This window comes from Orcinus orca, chromosome 13 (genome assembly GCF_937001465.1).
Source record: "Orcinus orca chromosome 13, mOrcOrc1.1, whole genome shotgun sequence".
NCBI classification, from domain to species: Eukaryota; Metazoa; Chordata; class Mammalia; order Artiodactyla; family Delphinidae; genus Orcinus; species Orcinus orca.
This window is the reverse complement of record NC_064571.1, coordinates 8,340,301-8,358,972: the sequence shown is the minus strand read 5'-3', so window position 1 is coordinate 8,358,972 and position 18,672 is coordinate 8,340,301. Positions and strand designations below refer to the sequence as shown.

Genomic DNA, 18,672 nt, shown 5'->3' with positions numbered 1-18,672 from the left:
CCTGGGGGCCGAGTATCATGAGTGCATCTCCGCCAGTCAACACCTGTAGTGGTTGTCAGAGATGCACAGGCCAGATGTGCGCTCAGAAATCACAGAAAAGCCACTTCAGAAAAAGGCTCCCTTTTGCCAGTGAGAGCATCATCCGTTCTTTGCAAGCAGACCCTTCCTTCTGTGGGTCCTTCCTGTAACACATACGGGTTGCTAAGGAAATTTCTATGTCCATTGCCCCAGGTTTTCTCTATCCTGGAATCTGTGGTGTGCACACGCCTCCACTGTCTTCCAGATACTCTTCAGCTCGGCATGCTTATTTTAATTACCAGTGCGTGTTAGGGATGCTGCATGTGTGGGAGGAGCGTGGGCTGATGGTCAGGAGCTTCTGGTCCTTATTCCACCTGTGCTGCCTCTGAGTTGTACTACCCAAAGCAGGCTGCTAACACTCCCTAACTCCTAGTTTCCACACATATAAACAGGTATCAGAGTACTGTCATGACTTGGTAGTATTGATGTGAGTATGAACCATAGTAAACAATTGCAGGGGGTGTTTGACAAATACAAAATAGAATTTTTAATTTGATGAACTTCTGCTGGAGGAACATGAGCTGATTGATGGAAGGCAAGTGAATAAAATAGCTTTACCAAAAAGATGTTGACCAAAAAAATGTTGACCAAAGCGATAACACTGTTTTGGATTCTTTTAAGCATTTAGTGTGCATATTCGGTATACCATTAATGTCAGTATTAAACACAGGATATAATATCACATTATGTATATAAACTTATATGTGACATATATATATGTGTTTATACATATATACATTTGTAAATTTTTAATATCCAAACTGTGTGTAAATTTTATTTAAATGCCTTTTGAACTAGAAAACATTTTCTCTCTTGAATGTAATTTTTAGCTTCTAGAACTGAAAAGAGATATCAAACGATTAAAATATATCAAACCCTGACCTTTCCTAATCTTTTCTCACACATAAGTGGTTTCATGGCTAAATAATAATTGTCTCTTACAGGAACAGCTGAAGTATAAAAGGAAATTCAATTTTGTGCAGTTTGATGCTCAAGCCGTTGCTTGGCAGGAAAAACTTGTTGAAATTGATGAGGATAATTTGAAAGGGGCCCAGGCCTGGGTTAGAGACATTAAGGTAAGAAGGAGCCTGGGTCTGGGAGAAGAAGGATAGAGATCAGGATAGAAATGCTTGAGAAATGCTTTGAACGCCAAGGATAGCCATGGCTTCACATAGACGTTCATTTTGCTTACAGAGGTCATGTTAATTCAATCTTTTCTGTCAATATCTAACCTTTAGATAAGCTTCTACTGACAGCACTTCTCTTGGCTCAAGTCTCAGCACTTTTATGAAAACAAATTTCAAAATATAATTTTTTTTTTACTTAAACATTCATATTTGTTTCTTCTGACGCTTCATTCTTGCTTCAAATGATATATTACAGCTGGTTTTAACAGTGGACTTTGTTCAAAAGTAATGAACTTGTGGAAACATACAGTACAGTGTGAGTGGTAAGGGCTGAAAGCAAGGAGAGAGATAGGGCAGCAGGATATCATAAGAAGGTGAAATACTTCCTTCAGGCGTGCATTTTAGTTGGAGAACTTTAAAGCTTCTGCTCTTGGCATTTGCACAGACTAGGGAGAATTTGCCTTTCCTCAAATTTTCTCTTGCCTTGAACTTAATTTTAAAAGTTCTTTTTCTAGAACCACATAGCATTCCAGATATTTAAGATATACTAAAACTGAGACCAAGAGTTATTCTTAGAGGTCCAATATGGATCGCAAGTATCTTTAAAATAGTTCAGTGCCTGAGTTTAGAGTCCTGGATTTGACAAGAAGCCACAAATGGGCGTTAGTGACTCTCCCTGAATATTAACCAAGCAGAACTTGCACTGTCATTGGGATGTTCTAGAGTTCCCTTGGGATTTGTTTTTTAAAAATGGAAGGAGGGGGAATTCAGGGGCAATACAGTGGTTAGGATTTGTGCTTTCACTGCCAAAGGCCCGGGTTCGATCCCCGTTTAGGGAACTGAGATCCCATAAGCTGCACAGCATGGCCAAATAAATAAAATTAAAATGGGAGGAGGAAATCTATAAGAAATATTAATGCCTGTAAAATTTTGTCCTAACTGGCTACCTTATGCTGGGAAAGAATATTAAATTCATAAACAATTTGTTAAATTGGTTCCTTGGGACATATGTTGTCTTCTTTTACAGTAGGAAATATCTTAAGTCAGAGCCCACTAATTTAGAGTTTGTGATAACAAGATATTATATATGGAATCTCATTGGGTGAAAACATAAGTGGGTTCTGCTTCGTGTAAAAATCACTGATGAATGGTATCAGCCATCTACGTGGCTGAAAATATGTCAGAGCATTTTTTTGTGAAGTGTGATTCTGGTCTCTTCAAAAGTCTTCATTGAAGAACCCTTGCTTGCTTGCTGAATGTGCAAAATTCATTTTCAAGAAGACCAGATTCCTCTATTATTCTTTAGACTGGTTTGGTCCAGGAATCAACCCAGTAAGTTCAGGACAACACTCAGACATTCTGAGCCTGCCGTGTGCTGGTGTCGCAGAGCAGTGGTCAGCTGGCATAGCCAGTCCTTGGGTAAGAGAATTTTAAAAATTTTAGTTACCGTTATTTTTCTTTTGCGGCACGCGGGCCTGTCACTGTTGTGGCCTCTCCCGTTGCGGAGCACAGGCTCCGGATGCGCAGGCTCAGCGGCCATGGCTCACGGGCCCAGCCGCTCCGCGGCATGTGGGATCTTCCCGGTCCGGGGCACGAACCCGTGTCCCCTGCATCGGCAGGCGGACTCTCAACCACTGCGCCACCAGGGAAGCCCAGTTATTGTCATTTTTAAGTTCTAAAAGTTCCATTTGATTCTCCTTCATGTCTTTTTTTCTTCTCTGATGAGACCTTTTTCTTTGCTGATGCATTTTAGTTTTCATTTGTTTCAAGATTGTTGATAATTGCTAGCTGAAGTATTTTTTTCATGGCTAATGTAAAATTTTTGTCGAATAATTCTAACATATTTGTCTTCTTGCTGTTGGTATCTATTATCTTTTTCATTTCAGGTTGAGAGCTTCCTGCTTCTTGGTACGATGGACTGATTATCAGTTGAATCCTAGACATTTTTGTTTCATGTTATGAGGCTCTGGGTATTCTTCTAGCCTTCTGTTTAGTTGGCTGTGTCTCACACTGCGCTGTCAGGGGGATGGGTGGGCCCTGCCTCATACTTCCAGGTGCAGGTTGAAGTTCAGGTTCCCCACTCGAACTCTGTTGACACCTGATGGGGAGGAGTACCTTGTTACTGCTGGGTGGGAGGGGACATCACTGAGCAGGGAGGACGTGGTACAGTTGGTGGGGATGAACGTCCCAGCTCACTACTTGGCTTCCTTGTATACCACTCTGGCAGAAGTGTTAGGTGATTATTTTATTTATCCTGCTTGGTGTTATCTGACCTTCTTGGGTCCATGGGGTTATGTCTGTCATTGTTTTTGGAAAATTCTCAGCCATTATTTTTTTTTCAAATATTTCTTCTGTCCTGTTTTCCCTCTTCTCCTATGTTTCCAATTAAGCGTATATCAGACCATTTGATACTGTTCCACAGCTCTTTGGTGCTCTTTTCTGTTTTGATTTGCTGTTTTTTCTCTTTGTATTTTAATTTGGGTAATTCCTATTCCTCTATCTTCACGTTCACTACTTCTTTCCTTGGCTGTTTTGAACCTATAGTCATTCCTCTGTATCTATAGGGTCCTCATTCATGGATTCACCCAACCCCAGATGGAAATTTTTTTTAAATTCCAGAAAGTTCCAAAAAACAAAACTTGAATTTGCTGCACGCTGTTGCTGGCAACTATTTACATAGCATTTGAACTGTATTAGGTATTATACATAATCTAGAGACGATTTAAAGTGTACAGGAGGTTGGGACTTCCCTGGTGGCGCAGTGGTTAAGAATCCTCCTGCCAATGCAGGGGACACGGGTTCGAGCCCTGGTCCGGGAAGATCCCACATGCCGCGAAGCAACTAAGCCCGTGCGCCACAACTACTGAGCCTGCGCGCCTAGAGCCTGCGCTCTGCAACAAGAGAAGCCACCGCAATGAGAAGCCTGCGCACCAAAACGAAGAGCAGCCCCCGCTCGCCGCAACTGGAGAAAGCCCGCGTGCAGCAACAAAGACCCAATGCAGCCAAAAATAAATAAATTTATCAAAAAATAAATAAAGTATATGTGAGGATGTGCATAGGTTATATGCAAATACTACACCATTTTATATAAGGGACTTGGGCATCTGCAGATTTTGGTATCTGTCCGGGGGAGAGGGTCCTGGACCAACCCCTGTGGATACCAAGGAACAACTGTACTCTGAACTCTTTGAAAGACTTCTTCACCGTCCTACTGAGTTTTTTACTGTTAGCATTTTTATTCTATTATTTCTTAAGGTTCCATCTCTGCTGAAATTACCCACCTGGTCTTGAATGTTGTTCACCTTTGCCATTATCACAGTTAGTTTAAATTTTCTGTCCGATGGTTTCAGCATCTGTGTCATGTGTGTGTTTGTTTCCGATGAGTACTTTTGTCTCTCGGGAGTATGTTGTTTGCTCTTCTGTTTATGTGCTTATTTTCTGTTAAAAGCTGGACATCGCGTGCAGTATATAGCGACTGAGATAAATATTTCTCGTGCCTGGAAATGGGCGTGCCTTTCTTGGTGGGGTGGGTTGAAATGACTCTAATTAGGAGTCGGGCTGGCTTCGAGGTTTGCTGGCAGCGACACTTGGTGTTGGGTAGGGGATGGCGTGCCAGAGGGCTGTCTGCTTCATCTTCGGCTTTTGATTTTTCCCTTCACGCTGGGCCTCAGAGAGAGCGTTTCTCTTGAAAGTTATTTGTTAGTTGATGTTTCTAGGGGAGTGATGGGGGTGGGTGTTCTCTGAATAAGCCTCAGTCTTAATCAGGCATGGTGTCCAGGAGTCTCAGGGGCGTGGCCTTCTCAGTGTCTCTGAGCCCAGCACATAGCCCTGCTCCTTCCGCAGATGTAGAGAGTGTGTTGTTTCCTCTTTCCTTCCCCCAGCCTTCCTGGGTTTTGACCAGCGCCCTAGGGTGAGCGTGTCCATTGTTGCCCCCCACCCCATATACACACACAGATTAAGGCTTTTGTTCTGCTGGGGGGAGTGAGGAGAGGGTCTCTATGGAGATTCCTGTGTTTCTCTCCCCCAGTTCTGCACCGTGAAGGAGACTTTCTCTAGACTCTCCCATCTATTCTGTGAGCACCCTGTGGGGTTTGTGGCAAAACAGCCTTCACGAGAGCGCCGATGCCCCCATATCTGTGGCCTCTTGCCAGCATACACCTGGCAGCCTCCGCTGATTCACCAGTCACCCCAGCCCAACTCTTCTTCTAGTGTCTGGCTGCGTCCTGTCCCAGAAAGCCAGGGCTGGCCTCTTGCCTGACTCTCCCCAGATTTGGGGCCACTTGGTTGCCCTGTGACCTGAGCCCTCTCGTGGGCATAACAAAAGTCATGTACTTGCTGTTTGTCTGGCTTTTTCTCATTCTGAGTTTTGGAGTGACAACTTGGCCGGTTCTGTACCTCCCTGGGCAGAAACTGCAGGCGTTTTACAACTTTACAGTTTCCTGTACCTCTGGATTGCTCATGACACCACACTCATGTTTGCTGAATACTGGGTGTCATGAATCTATCCTGGTTGGAAGCTAACATGGTCCCCGCCTGGGGGGAATTCAGGCTGCATGTTTAAGCCGTGCTGACAGCTGAATGAACAGTAACTGAGTTAGTGCCTGCCACAGAAACACACAAAGATAAAATTGAATTAAGAGCTCTGTCATCAGGACAGGAAATCCATCGTCCTGGCTTCTAGCTATCCTGGAACTGTCTGCATAGATGCTTTTATGACACATTCAGGGATTTGTCTTCTTGGAATTCCTGGACTTAAATTATGATCTCAATCTAATTTAAATATATCTTTTATTTCACAAGTACTTTTCTTTTTGGAAGCAGAGAATAAATAGCAGTTGTTTGTGAGATCTTTTTTGAGATTCAAGTATGTACTTGGTATGTCTCTCTCTCTCTTTTCTGTAGATTGGAAGTTCCACAAACACCTTGAGCGCCCTGCAAATTGCTTTTGCTGATAAAGAAACACAAGTAATCTACCTTTTGACAGATGGGAGACCTGACCAGGTACTTATCAAAGTTGGGAACAAAGAGGGACTCACTAATCCCCTGAAAGTGAATGCTGAGCATGGGTTTGGGAGACCTTTTCCACTGCCACTAAAAAGCTGTTGAGAGATACTTGCCTGGCTTAGGGACGCAGAACTGAGGTAAAAACACACACACTGAGAAATTCCTTTGTCTGCTACAACAGTGAGGAGAATTTAAGTGACAGTGAGTGTTGTTTGGTTAATTTGATGCCCACCCATAGACCTGGAGACAAACCCGATGAAAGGAGATGTATGCCGTCCGTGGAAGACTGGTTTATATTTTATTATAAACTAAGAGTGAGGAGATTCTTTTTGATTTTTTTTCCTTTGGGGACGCTGAATCTAAAACACGTCACTGCACAGTGTCCTTGGTTTTATCCCTAATTTTAACTTAGTAATCATTTAAACAAAAGCATGCCTTTCTGGTGAAATGTTCTTTGTTTAGCCTGACTGGAAAATATTTGAAAAGTTTTAGCGGCGTCTGTTCATCTTCTTTTGAGCTTTGTGAATGAAAGACTAATGCTCTGGGCATTAAATAAATATACGGGTGTGCAGGCCAGGACAATGTAAATTAACCGCTAAAGTGAATTGGTATCAACTTGTTTCCTTCATTGTGAAGTGTCTGCATGCGAAGACTGCTAGGCAAATATTGTACGATACCCGGTGTCAAACGGTCCAGGGCTTAAATACTAGAGCAGCTGGATTTTACTACCGTGTTAGATCTATGGCCGTGAAGTTGTATAAAGTGAAATTGTGTTTGGAATGATTTTCCTATCAACTTCACTGCACTTTCTATTCAGAGGCGATTTATCGTGCCTTGTTTATGCTCCTTGTGTGGCGGCTGCACATTTGAGGCTACAGAGATGAATAATATCCTGCCCTAGGGGAGCTTACGCATCGGAGGATGTGCTAGCATATACAGTTAATTCTGGTGAGATAGAGGGAGTGGAGTTGCCTGTGCTACGGGCTGTACCGGAGCACAGTGATGAATTCTGCTGTACGCAATGGAGAGAAGGCCAGGCAAGGTTCCACCGAGGAGGGTGCATTTCAGCTGTGTCTGGAAGGAGGAGAAGAAATTTCCTAAACGGGGGAGATTACTGGTATCCTGGGCAGAAGGAACAGAGGTGTGAAAATATGTGGGCTGCTCGAGGGAACATCCCGAGAGCAATGAATGGAAAAGTGTCAGGGCCGAGTCTCGGAGATTTGGTTGGGGGAGATTGTGAAGGTCCGTGAATGTCACACAGAAAGGATGGGCGTTACCTCAGTAGGGACTCTCAGAGGAGCAGGTGGTCCCATCCGCCAGTGCGTTAGAGATATGCCTCTAATGCACAGGTGGATGGGAGAGCCAGGGAAAGACTAGATCTTGGGCTGGTGAGGTCCCACCTCAGGGAGGAGCAGCAGAAATGCAGAGGAGGGGACCCTCCAGAGATGAGATCATAGAAGTAGCATCAAAGGACTTGGTGGCCAGTTTGGGGGCAGGAGGTGGGGGGCTGGGTGAGGAACAAGGGAGAAAGGGGTCAAGATGACTGATTTCTGGTTTCTAGTAATTGTTATTAACTGATTGAAATCTAAAAAGGAGAGACCTGGGGGTTTCTGGTGGAGGAAGCTGAGTTTGAGCACCTGGAGTTCACGGCTGTCCAAAAGCCCCTAGAAGGATGGGGCTGGCATTTGGGGAAAGAAGTAGGCTGCAGGTTCTGACTTGCAAGTCATCTGGACAGGGGATCTTTTTCTTGTTAATAAATCCTAACTGATTTTATTGTAATTTAGAAAATATAAGTAAGTATATAATCATAAGGAAGAATAAGGTGTAAATTGTTCATAATTCAATTTTCTGCTCTTTCTCATCTAATATATGCGTTTTTCCAAGTCATGAGAAATTCTTCAGAAACATCATTCTCAATGAGTGCATCATATTAAATGACATAGATTTAATAAAACTACCTTAAAAATTGACTTGATTATATTTTTGAATAGTAATACATTCACATGGTACAAATGACAAAGGTACGAAAGGATAGAATGTAGAGAAAATCCTCCCTCCCACCTCCCTTCACCAGCTATGAGGCAGGTGATACGTATATTACCAGTATATTACCAGTTTCGTGCATCTTCTTTGAGAGATAGTTTGCTATGCAGACAGATATTTGTTTATGTATATTTCCTTTTAAAATACATAAATGGTAGCATATTACACGCACAATTCTGCGACTGTATTAATAAAACAATATACCTTGGAGATTGCTTAATATCATTTCATAAAGAGCTTCCTCATTTTTTCTATAGCTGCCTACTATTCCATCACGCAGCTACTTATGTCCCCCGGTGATGAGTGTTTAGGTTATTTCAATCTTCCTGTTATATACAAGGTTGCAAAAGTAACTGTGCACATATATCATTTTGCACATGTATATCTGTAGCATAAGTTCTGAGAAGTGGACTCAATTAAAAGGTATATGTTTAGATAGATACGCCAAATAGCCCTTGAAGAAGATTTACCAAGTACCACTGTACCAGCAGTGTGTTGAGAAGGATTCTTGGTCTACAGTCCATCATAGACTTATGAGGGTCTGGAATCTCCCAAAATTATATAAAAAATGCACTCATACATTTCTCTGGGGAGAAGATCAGTAGCTTGCCCCCAAATTCCCAGAGGGTCTGTGGTCCACTTAACGATGAGGCACTAGGGAAATGAACGAGCTGGAATCAGAAATATGCAAGTTACTGAAAAAGTGATTTATAAACTCTTATTCAGGCATTTCATATTTGTATCTGCCTTTTCCCCACAAACAATCTACTTATTTTGCATTGTTCCTCAGACTCTCTCAAAAAAACAAATGGATATTTGATATTCATGTTCTATGTAGAGGACATTAAGATGTACCACTCAATCTCGATTTGGTTTTGAATTTTCACTGACTGTAGGACCTGAATATGTAAGACCAATGTCATTATTCCCGGTACTCTGCAGAATTTTCTACTTGGAAGAACGCACAGAGATGCTGTTCAGGATTCAGTTCCATGAACATCAGCGTGCTGCTTGTTTATTAAATTTCCAGGGCAGAATTATATAGAAGACAAGTCTTTTAATTAATCCAGTTCAGAGGGTTCTTCATGAGCCTGGATTGCTAGGTGTCCTTGGGTGGGCATCTGTAGGTGCAGGTGGACACTGCAGGGCCTCTGTCAGGAGCAGCCCAGCACATCTTTGGCTGTGGTTATTTTGGGACTTCTTTGAAGTTAGGGGCTCACCCTCGCAAGAATGGACGTGAGGAAGGTATCTGCACCGTTCTAAACAAAAACGGATGGATGATAAAGCCCCACGTAGGGTATGCGAGGGATGGGAGCAGGGGAGGGCACAGGGTGACCCCCTCTGCACAAACCAACCTCCTTCAGGCTGTTGGGAGAACCGTCCCTGCCTTTCTTGACACCCAAAGTTGACCTTTGTGGTGAAAGGAACATCTGGCCGCACACCTGTTTAGACTCGGGGACGAGGGCACTGGGGGAGAGTGTCTCAGGTGTGCTGCTTGGCCCCATCTTAGGGACCAACGGGACCTCTGAGGGGAACAGACGAAGGAGTCCTGGGCTGAGAAAGGCTTCCTCGGTGTCCTACAGACATGGCCCCCGCATTGCACAGCCCCGCGAGCTGAGCTACTATAGTAAGTGGCTGGGGAGAGTCAGGGTGACTCAGGCTGTGGTGGTGAAAGGCTTACTTCAACATACTGAGTCTTCTTTTAAGCTGTGAGGACACCCACCAGCGAAAAGGATCCCTGGGGGCTGCAGGGCTGGGGCGGGAGGACAGGCGTGGCTCTCTTCTGTTGCAGGGATGGAGCTCCTTCTGCAGTCAAGGTGCAGCCCCGCCTTCCGCCCAACTCTCCACCACCACGCTGGGCACTAGAACCTCGTGCCGGTTTAGCAAACACTACCTGGGGCTGTGTGCTGCTGGGGGGCTCACAGCGATACACGTAAGAGACTTGCTCGTGCTCTCTTGAGCTGTCAGGACTGATGGAAATAAACAGCTTTAGAGCCAGAGACCTGGGTTAGAGCTCATCCCCAGCACTGCCCATCTGAATGACCTTGGGCAAGTGCCCCCGATGTGAATTTCCTCATCCGTGACTTAGAGCTAATGCTCCCTCCTCGCAGGGTTGCTATGAGTGAATGAGGTGATATTCTCGTGGATGCATTACATGGAGATTATACACACACACACACACACACACACACACACACACACACACACACACACACACACACACACACACACATACATACATACATATATATTTTTGCCACCCGGCATGTGGAATCTTAGTTCCTCCACCAGGGATCGAACCTATGCCCCCTGCAGTGGAAGCACGGAGTCTTAACCACTGGACCACCAGGGAAGTCCCTAAACACTGGGTTTTTTTTGGGGGTGGGGTTGTTTTTGTTTTTGTTTTGGCATTACACGGATATTTACTGAGCACCTTTTATGTGCTAGGTACTGCTATCAGTCTGGGATACAGTGGGGAGCAAGATAGACAACATGCCTGCCTTCAGTGAAGCTTCTGTTTTATGGTGAGATAGGCAAGGAGCAAATGACCATATGAAATAATGTCAGGTAGCGTATGGAAGATGAAAACGCTGCCCACAGCCCCTGGCACCCACACCGCTGGCACTAAATCAACGTTAGTTTCTTTCCCTTCCCAAATACCTCAGCTGTAAGTCAATATAGGAGTAATTTCTAGCTAAAACCCTATCTATCAAATTAACAGAATTTAGGTCTAGCATCTCCAGTCTAGTATATGGGGCTGAGGGGCAGTGGCCAGGAGTCCTGTAAGAAATGAGGATAATGATAGTACCTTCCATGGTGGGTTGTGGGGGGGATGCAGGGAGAGAGCACAAGCAGAGCCCTTAGTGCCCAGCACATGATAAGTCCTCAAAACGGAAGCTAGGTTGAAGGAAGAGCAGGCAGCAGAGAGGGCTTTGCTCTGTCCTTGAAGTTGACAAGAGGGATGGGATCAGCCCTCAGCTAGGTTAGGTTGCTGTTTGGTTAGGAACCAGCCAATGGGCAGAGGGGAGGGGAGAGAAGAGAGGAGGAGACGTGTGGGTGGACTTATGGGCAAGGACAGGTTCAAGGCTGGTCAGATACAGAGACTGAAGCCATGTGTAAGTGGTGGCTGGAATGAGACCAGTCTCTGGGGGACCACTCAACTGGCCATCTCCCAGTGGTGAGTCCAGAGGCCTCCCTCATCCCCCTGCCTCCCCAGGGCTCATAGCAAACGTATAGGAAGGGTTAACGGTCAAAGGATAGGAACTGGGGGTGGAGAGTGGGAACTGGCCACTCTCCAGTTGGAGCCAGCAATTTGGGTCCATCAAAGAGGGACTGAGAAACACAGAGGCAGTGGAAGCAAGACAATCAGAGGCACTTCTGAGGGTGCTCAGCTGGGTGTGGTGGTGCTGGTAGAGAGGTGGCAGGGCAGTTCATCAGTCATCTTTCCTGAGAATCGGGTAATGTTTACGGAGAGTCAGTCCTTAGCAAGAGACGGTCTTTATTGCAAATGGCGGGGAAACACATAGTCTGGCATTGCTTCTAGGAGTAAAAACTCTTTGAATCTAGTCTTACCACTTAAGAGGTTGATGACCCTAGGAAACTTAGTTCTTCTGAGCCTCAATTTCTCTATCTTTAAGTGGAGTCCATATCCGTACCTACTGTGCCAATTAGGGTTTCACGTTACTGGGAGGAAAAGCAGAAGAGCAGACCAATGGTGGCTGAAACAGTGGAGAGGCCTATATCCTATGGCTGTGAAGCCCAGCGGAAGGTCGTCTGGGTTATACAGCTATTCAAGGACGTCTCCAAGAAATAGGCTTCCTTTAATCTTTATGCTTCACTGTCTGTGTGTGTGACGTCCACCCTCATGGTCACAAAAGAGCTGCTCCACTTCTAGGCAGAGTGTCCACTTTCCAGGGGGCAGGGGTGAAAAGGGGAGGATATTAGCTTTTTTTGTTAAGTCTTTGTCTTTTTTATTGGCAAAAAAAAGTCTCTCCCTTGAGACTTCTGCTTATATCTCAATGGACAGACCTGGCCACACCTAGCTGCAAAAAAAGTGTCAGAAGATGAGTGTGTATGTGTGTATGTGTGTGTTTGTTTGTTTTTAACTAAGTATGTTGCTACCATGAAAAGAAAATCAGGGCTCTGACAGTAAAAAAAAAAGGAGAGGTGGGCAACTAGCAGTCTTTCCAAAACTCTCTCACGAGATGGTTGTGAGGATTAACTGGGATATTATTGTCCCCAGCAGAGTGCCCAGCACATGGAAGGACCCTAAGTCAATGTCTCTATTTTCACTCTGTGGGAGACACATTGACCATGGCCTAGAAATTACTTTTTGGGAGTAGATGCTTTGGAAGCCACATGGAGATCTGGTGACCTCACTCTGTAGAATCCCAACAGCCAAGGTGTATTACCCATGACCCTGATACTTTTAAGTGCTCAGAAGTATAGCCCAGCATTCTACAAGCATGGACTTTAGGTTTAGGTGCACTGAAATTGAGTAGTTTGGTTAGTCAAATATTTCTCCCAGATTTTTTCCCACCAAACTGTGAGCCCTCAGAGGGCAAGAGCTGAGTCACTGGTCTTCATACTCTCACTATCTGGCAATGTTTGCTTGGTTTATTGAATTGAATTTACACCTTTCCAAGAAGTCACTCTCCACTGTATACAGGATTACTATTTGAGAATTTCACTATCTGGAGCAAATACTAGGAATTTTCACATCTATTTTTTTTTTCTGTCTCTTCCTCTCTCTTTCCATCTCCCCTTTTCCCCTCAAAATTTATCATTTCAGCCACCTAAAATGGTTATAGAGCAGGTCAGATGTTTTCAGAAAGTCCCTATTTACACCATCTCCTTCTGTTACAATGATGAGATTGCAAATGGATTTTTGAAAGAGCTTGCTTCTTTGACTGGAGGAGAGTTCCATTCTTACAGTTTTGGTTACAAGGATCCCTGTCCTCCAGAGGCTGTTCAGGTAAGAGCTTAATGGGCTGAGAAGAGAGTGTTCACTTATTTCAGCACTAATGGCTGGAGGCCCATGGATGAGACTTTAATTGGGAAAACAGCAACCACAAGGACACCTAAGTGGAGAAAATGAATCACTTAACAGTGAGCATACTACAAAATGTGGTCTAAGGACCACCTGAGCTAAGGCACCTGTGACAATGCAGATTCCTGGGTCCTGCTTCAGAGCTACTAAGTCAGGGTCTAGGCATAGAGGCCTAGGAATCTTAATATATTTTGTTTTTTTCTATTCTTTTTATTATGGAAAGTTTCAGACAAACACAAAAGTAGAAGAGTATATGGACCATGTACCTATCAGTCACATTTAACAATTATCAACATTTTGCCAAACTTCAGGAATCTGTATTTTTAACAAGCATCCTGGGGGTCCATACATAAAGTTCGTTAACCACTGCCTGTTTACAGACATTTGTGGGAAACTTCCAAAAAATTCAGATGTTAGGGAGTTGTCTTCTGACTTCTCAGGCTATATAACCACGTGACACCTGATAAAGCAATCCATTCTAATGCACTAATGGGAGAAAGTAAATAAAATCCTATGCTCCAGTCTTCCAGTCTTGGCCTGAAGATATGCATTTCAAGAATGCCCTCGTATGGGCTTCCCTGGTGGCACAGTGGTTAAGAATCCACCTGCCAATGCAGGAGACATGGGTTCGAGCCCTGGTTCAGGAAGATCCCCCATGCCACGGAGCAACTAAGCCCATGTGCCACAACTACTGAGCCTGTGTTCTAAAGCCTGTGAGCCACAACTGCTGAGCCCGCATGCCTACAGCCTGTGCTCCGCAACAAGAGAAGCCACCGTAATGAGAAGCCCACGCACCACAACGAAAGAGTAGTCCCCGCTCGCCGCAACTAGAGAAAGCCCGCGCGCAGCAACAAAGACCCAACACAGCCAAATAAATAAATAAATAATCCTTTAAAAAAAAAAAAAGAATGCCCTTCTAGAGAATGTGGTTTTTGTCCTACTGTCTGCTTTAAGGAGTGACAAACCAGAGTACTGATCAGTGCTTACATGTGAGGAAACTACCAGAGTCTGGGGAATGAATCATCCAAAGGAATTGGAGGGAACAGTGCTCTGAGCTCACACAAGGCAGAGAATACTGACTACTTCCATCAGTCATACTGGAAAACCTCATAATCTTATGGGCATTGGGTAGAATTTAAAGAATGATCTTCTCTTAGCAGTGGGAACAACCAAGCACTGCTCCAGTTCTGTCTAGAAAATCTTAAATGCAAGACCTGAAAGGATCAGTCCATTTCCAAGGAACTTAACTGCATCTCTGAACAAACCCCAAGAATAATTATAGGAAAGCAAAAATATCCACCACTCAACAAAGTAAAATCGACAGTTTCTGACATCCAATCAAATAGTACCAGGTATGCAAAGAAGCAGGAAAATACAGGTCCATAATGAGGAGAAAAAACAAACAGAAAAAGTGAAACATGTAAAACGGACTCAGATGTTAGTATTAGAGCATGAAAACAGTTATTGTAACTGTATTTGATATGTTCAAAACGTTAGGGAGAGTCATGGAAGATACAAGTAAGACACAAATCAAGCTTCTGGAGATAAAAAAGTACCATGTATGAGATAATAAAATACATGTTAATAGGATGAACAGCAGATCAGACATTGCAGAACAAAAGATTAGTAAACTGCAAGATAGCAATAGAAATATCCAAAATGTAACATAGGAAAGAAAGAGAATTAAAACCAAAAAACCAGAAAAATAGAAAACAAGGCATCAGTGAGCTGTGGAAAAATTCAAGTAGCTTAAACATATATGAAGCAATAGTGACCAGAAATTTTACAAATTGGATTAAAACTGTAAATCCACAGATCCAAGAAACTCAGTGAATCCCAAGCACAATAAACATGAAGGAGACGACACCAGGTTACATCAGAATCAAACTTCTCAAAAACAGTGACAAAGAGAAAATTTAAAAGAAGGTGAATTATGTACAGAGGAACAAAGATAAGAATGACAGCAGATTTCTCATTAGAAACAGTGCAAGTGAAAAGAGAGTGACGTGACATTTTTAAAGTACTGAAAGAAAAACATCTGTCAGGGTAGAATCTATATGCAGAATGTATTTCAAAAAGCAAAGTTAATAAAGATATACAAAAACTGAAATAAGTCATCACTGATAAACTTGCAATACAAGAAATGTTAAAGAGAGTACTATATGTAGAAGGGAGTCATACCAGATAGAAATACAGACCTACACCAAGGCATGAAGAGCAAAGGAAATGGTAACTGCATGGGTAAATAAGTTTTTTTACCTTGTTATTTAAATCTAATTATAAATAACTGGAGGGATTTCCAGTTCCAGCAATAATGGAGTAGCCCCGTTCCTCCTAGGTCCTCTGTCTTACAGCTTAAAAGCCCTGGACATAAAACAACAAACAAGCAAAGGAAGACTCTGAAAAGTAGAAAGAAGGAGGTGGAATGCCTTGGGGACCTCAGAACCTAAGGAATGACATGGCATGAGTTCTGTGGGTTTTGTTATTGTCTTCCATATACCCCAGATGGGGCACTGCCAAAGCCTCCAACCTGGAATCCCTAACAGGCACAGACCCAAAAAATGACCCAAGAACAACCTATTTCCCATAGCTTAGCCAAAGACCTTTTTGGCAATACCTGCCCTACTCCAGCCATACATCAATGGGAAGACTACATCCCCTTCCCCAGGATTTCAGTGGAGCTGAACAGGGAGATGATCTTCCGTTACCACCCACCTGCTCCATGGAAGGAAGTGATGGTGCTCTGATATCCCTGTCAGGTGGTATCAGTATATCTGCCCAGAGAGCTAATATTCCAGCCCCGACATGGTGGAAGCCAGTGGCAATGCTTCTCTGCTGGGGTAGTGTGAGTGGGGCTGAATGGAAAGTTGATTCTCCAAACCCCACCAGGCAGAAGCAGGTGTGCTGCAAATCCTGCGCTAAGGTAGTATCAGAGGATTGAGAGGGAAGCTGGTCATCCATCCCGCCCCACTCCGGTAGAAGTAAGCAGTGCCCTCGTTCCCTAAGCAGGGTATTGTCCAAGGCGTCCAGTGGCAGCTGAACCACCGTCCCACCAGGCAGCGCTGAGACTTAGCAAGGCACTGTGAGACCAGGGGCATCAGTGCTAAGTCCAGTGGCAGCTGAACCACCATCCCACCAGGCAGCACTGAGACTTAGCAAGGCACTGTGAGATCGGGGCATCACTGCTAAGTCCAGTGGCAGCTGAACCACCGTCCCACCAGGCAGCGCTGAGACTTAACAAGGCACTGTGAGATCAGGGGCATCACTGCTATTCTTCACCACAGCCTTCATGGCAGAGGGATCAGCAAGGAGCTAAGCTTCCACAAACACCCAGCATCAATGAAAATGAAAAAGTAAGTGTGGGCTGGGGATAGGTGACACTCCACTTTCCCCCATCCTTTGTGTCAGTGAGGCTTGGTGGGAAGCTGCCTCCACAACACCCACCAGCATAAGATAGTTGAGGTAGTGTGAAATAGGACTAACCCCACAGCGCTCCTCCCCCAGTGGAGAGCTGAGCCTCTACCTCTATCCAGCATCAACAAGGTCAAAGGAGGTGCGCTATGTGGGGCTACTCAGTGCTCTCTTAACCCCTACCCTTAAGAGCCTCTGACTGTGAACAAAGTGGAGATAACTGTCCCACGAAAAGAGAGCTGGACTCCTGACTCTGGCCGCTGTGACAGTTCGCCTTGATGAAAACAGCTGAAAAAAAAAAAATCACCAGATACACAGGTATGCCCAAATGAAAATGAACTTTAACTATAAAAGTTCCCAAATATATAAAACATGTACCAGAAAAACAGGTTTACTGGAGTAAGTGAGAGGACTAGCCAAAGGGACACAGCCACAAGTGGCCCCCTCTGGGAAGCCTCTTTACCCCCATGGTCCTGAGACTCCACCTCTGTACAGAGATGCCAGAGTGGGAGGGAAAAATAGGCAGGAGGGACCCAGCCCAAGCAAATGGTCCACTCCAGGAAAACCCTTTATCAATGGGTCAAAGAAAAGTTCTCAATTTGCTTAGAACTGAATGAAAACAAAAATGCACATCAAAACTATGTGGAACGCAGCTAAAACAGTGTTGGGAGTGAAATTTATAGCACTAAATGCTTATATTGGAAACAAGAAAATGTATTGAATCAACAATCTGCATTCTCACCCCAAGAAACTAGAACAAGAAGAGCAAAATAAACCCAAAGCAGTCAGAAGGAAGGAAACAATGAAGATAAGAGCATAAAATCAGTGAAATTGAAAATAGTAAAACAGTAGAGAAAATCAATGAGACAAAAAGCTGTTCCTTTGAAAAAAATTCTCAAGAATTTGATAAAACCTCTCAGAAGGCTGACAAAGACAAAGAGAGTAGACACAAAGCACTAATACCAGGAATGAAATAGGGGACATCACAGTAGATCTCACAGTCATTAAAAGATAATAAAAGGAATACAACAAACAACTTTGCATTCATAAATTTGACAACTTAGAAAAAACATGGACCACTTCCACAAAATCTACCAACTACCAAAACTCAACCAAGATAAAATGGACAATGTGAATAGCACTAAAATCATAAAAAACTGAATTTATAATTTTAAAACTTCTGAAAAAGAAATACCAAGGCTCAGATGGCTCCATGGAGAATTTTACCAAACAGTTCAAAAAATAATTAAACCAATTTATTTCAAAAAATAGGAGAGATCACTTCCTTCCTAATTCTCTTTATGAGGCCAGTATTGCCTTGACACCAAAACCAGAAGACAGTATTAAAAAAAAAAAAGAAAAGAAATCCACAGACCAATATACCAATGAACAACGATGCCAAAATCCTCAATAATACATTAGTAACCTGAATCCAGCAGTGTATAAAAGAATTATACATTATGACCAAGGGGGATTTTACTCAGATGTATAAGGCTGGTTTGACATTAGAAAATCAATCAACGTAATCAAGCGTATTAATTGGCTAAAGAAGAGAAATCATATGGTCGTATTATTGTGCGCAAATAGCCTTGACCAAAGCAACACCCGTTAATAATAAAAAACTCAGCAAAATAGAAACAGAGGGGAACTTCCTCAACTTACATCAACTTAATACCTATGAGTAAAATCATACTTAATAGTGAAAGATTGAATAATTTCCTCCTAAGATCAAGAAAGTGGCAGAGGCATCCACTCTCACCACTCATATTTAACATACTACTGGAAGCTGTACCCATGGGAACAAGGCAAGAGAATAAACAAAAGGCATACAGATCGGAAAGGAAGAAAGAGACCTGTCCCTATTTGCTCGTAACATGTTGTCTACACATAAAACCCCAAGGAGCTAAAAAACAAAGCAAAACTCCTAGAACTATTAAGTGAGTTCAGCAAGGCCACTGG

The 18,672-nt window shown here is 43.5% G+C and overlaps 1 protein-coding gene across 1 annotated transcript in view; it reads left to right on the top strand.

The window, feature by feature from the left end:
* Positions 1 to 18,672, top strand: part of VWA3B (von Willebrand factor A domain containing 3B) — a 214,155-nt gene that overhangs the window by 108,734 nt on the left and 86,749 nt on the right. The window contains exons 13-15 of the mRNA XM_049696472.1: positions 1,023 to 1,154; positions 6,108 to 6,206; positions 13,045 to 13,227. Coding sequence (XP_049552429.1) covers positions 1,023 to 1,154; positions 6,108 to 6,206; positions 13,045 to 13,227 — 414 coding nt within the window. The remainder of the gene's footprint in view (positions 1 to 1,022; positions 1,155 to 6,107; positions 6,207 to 13,044; positions 13,228 to 18,672) is intronic.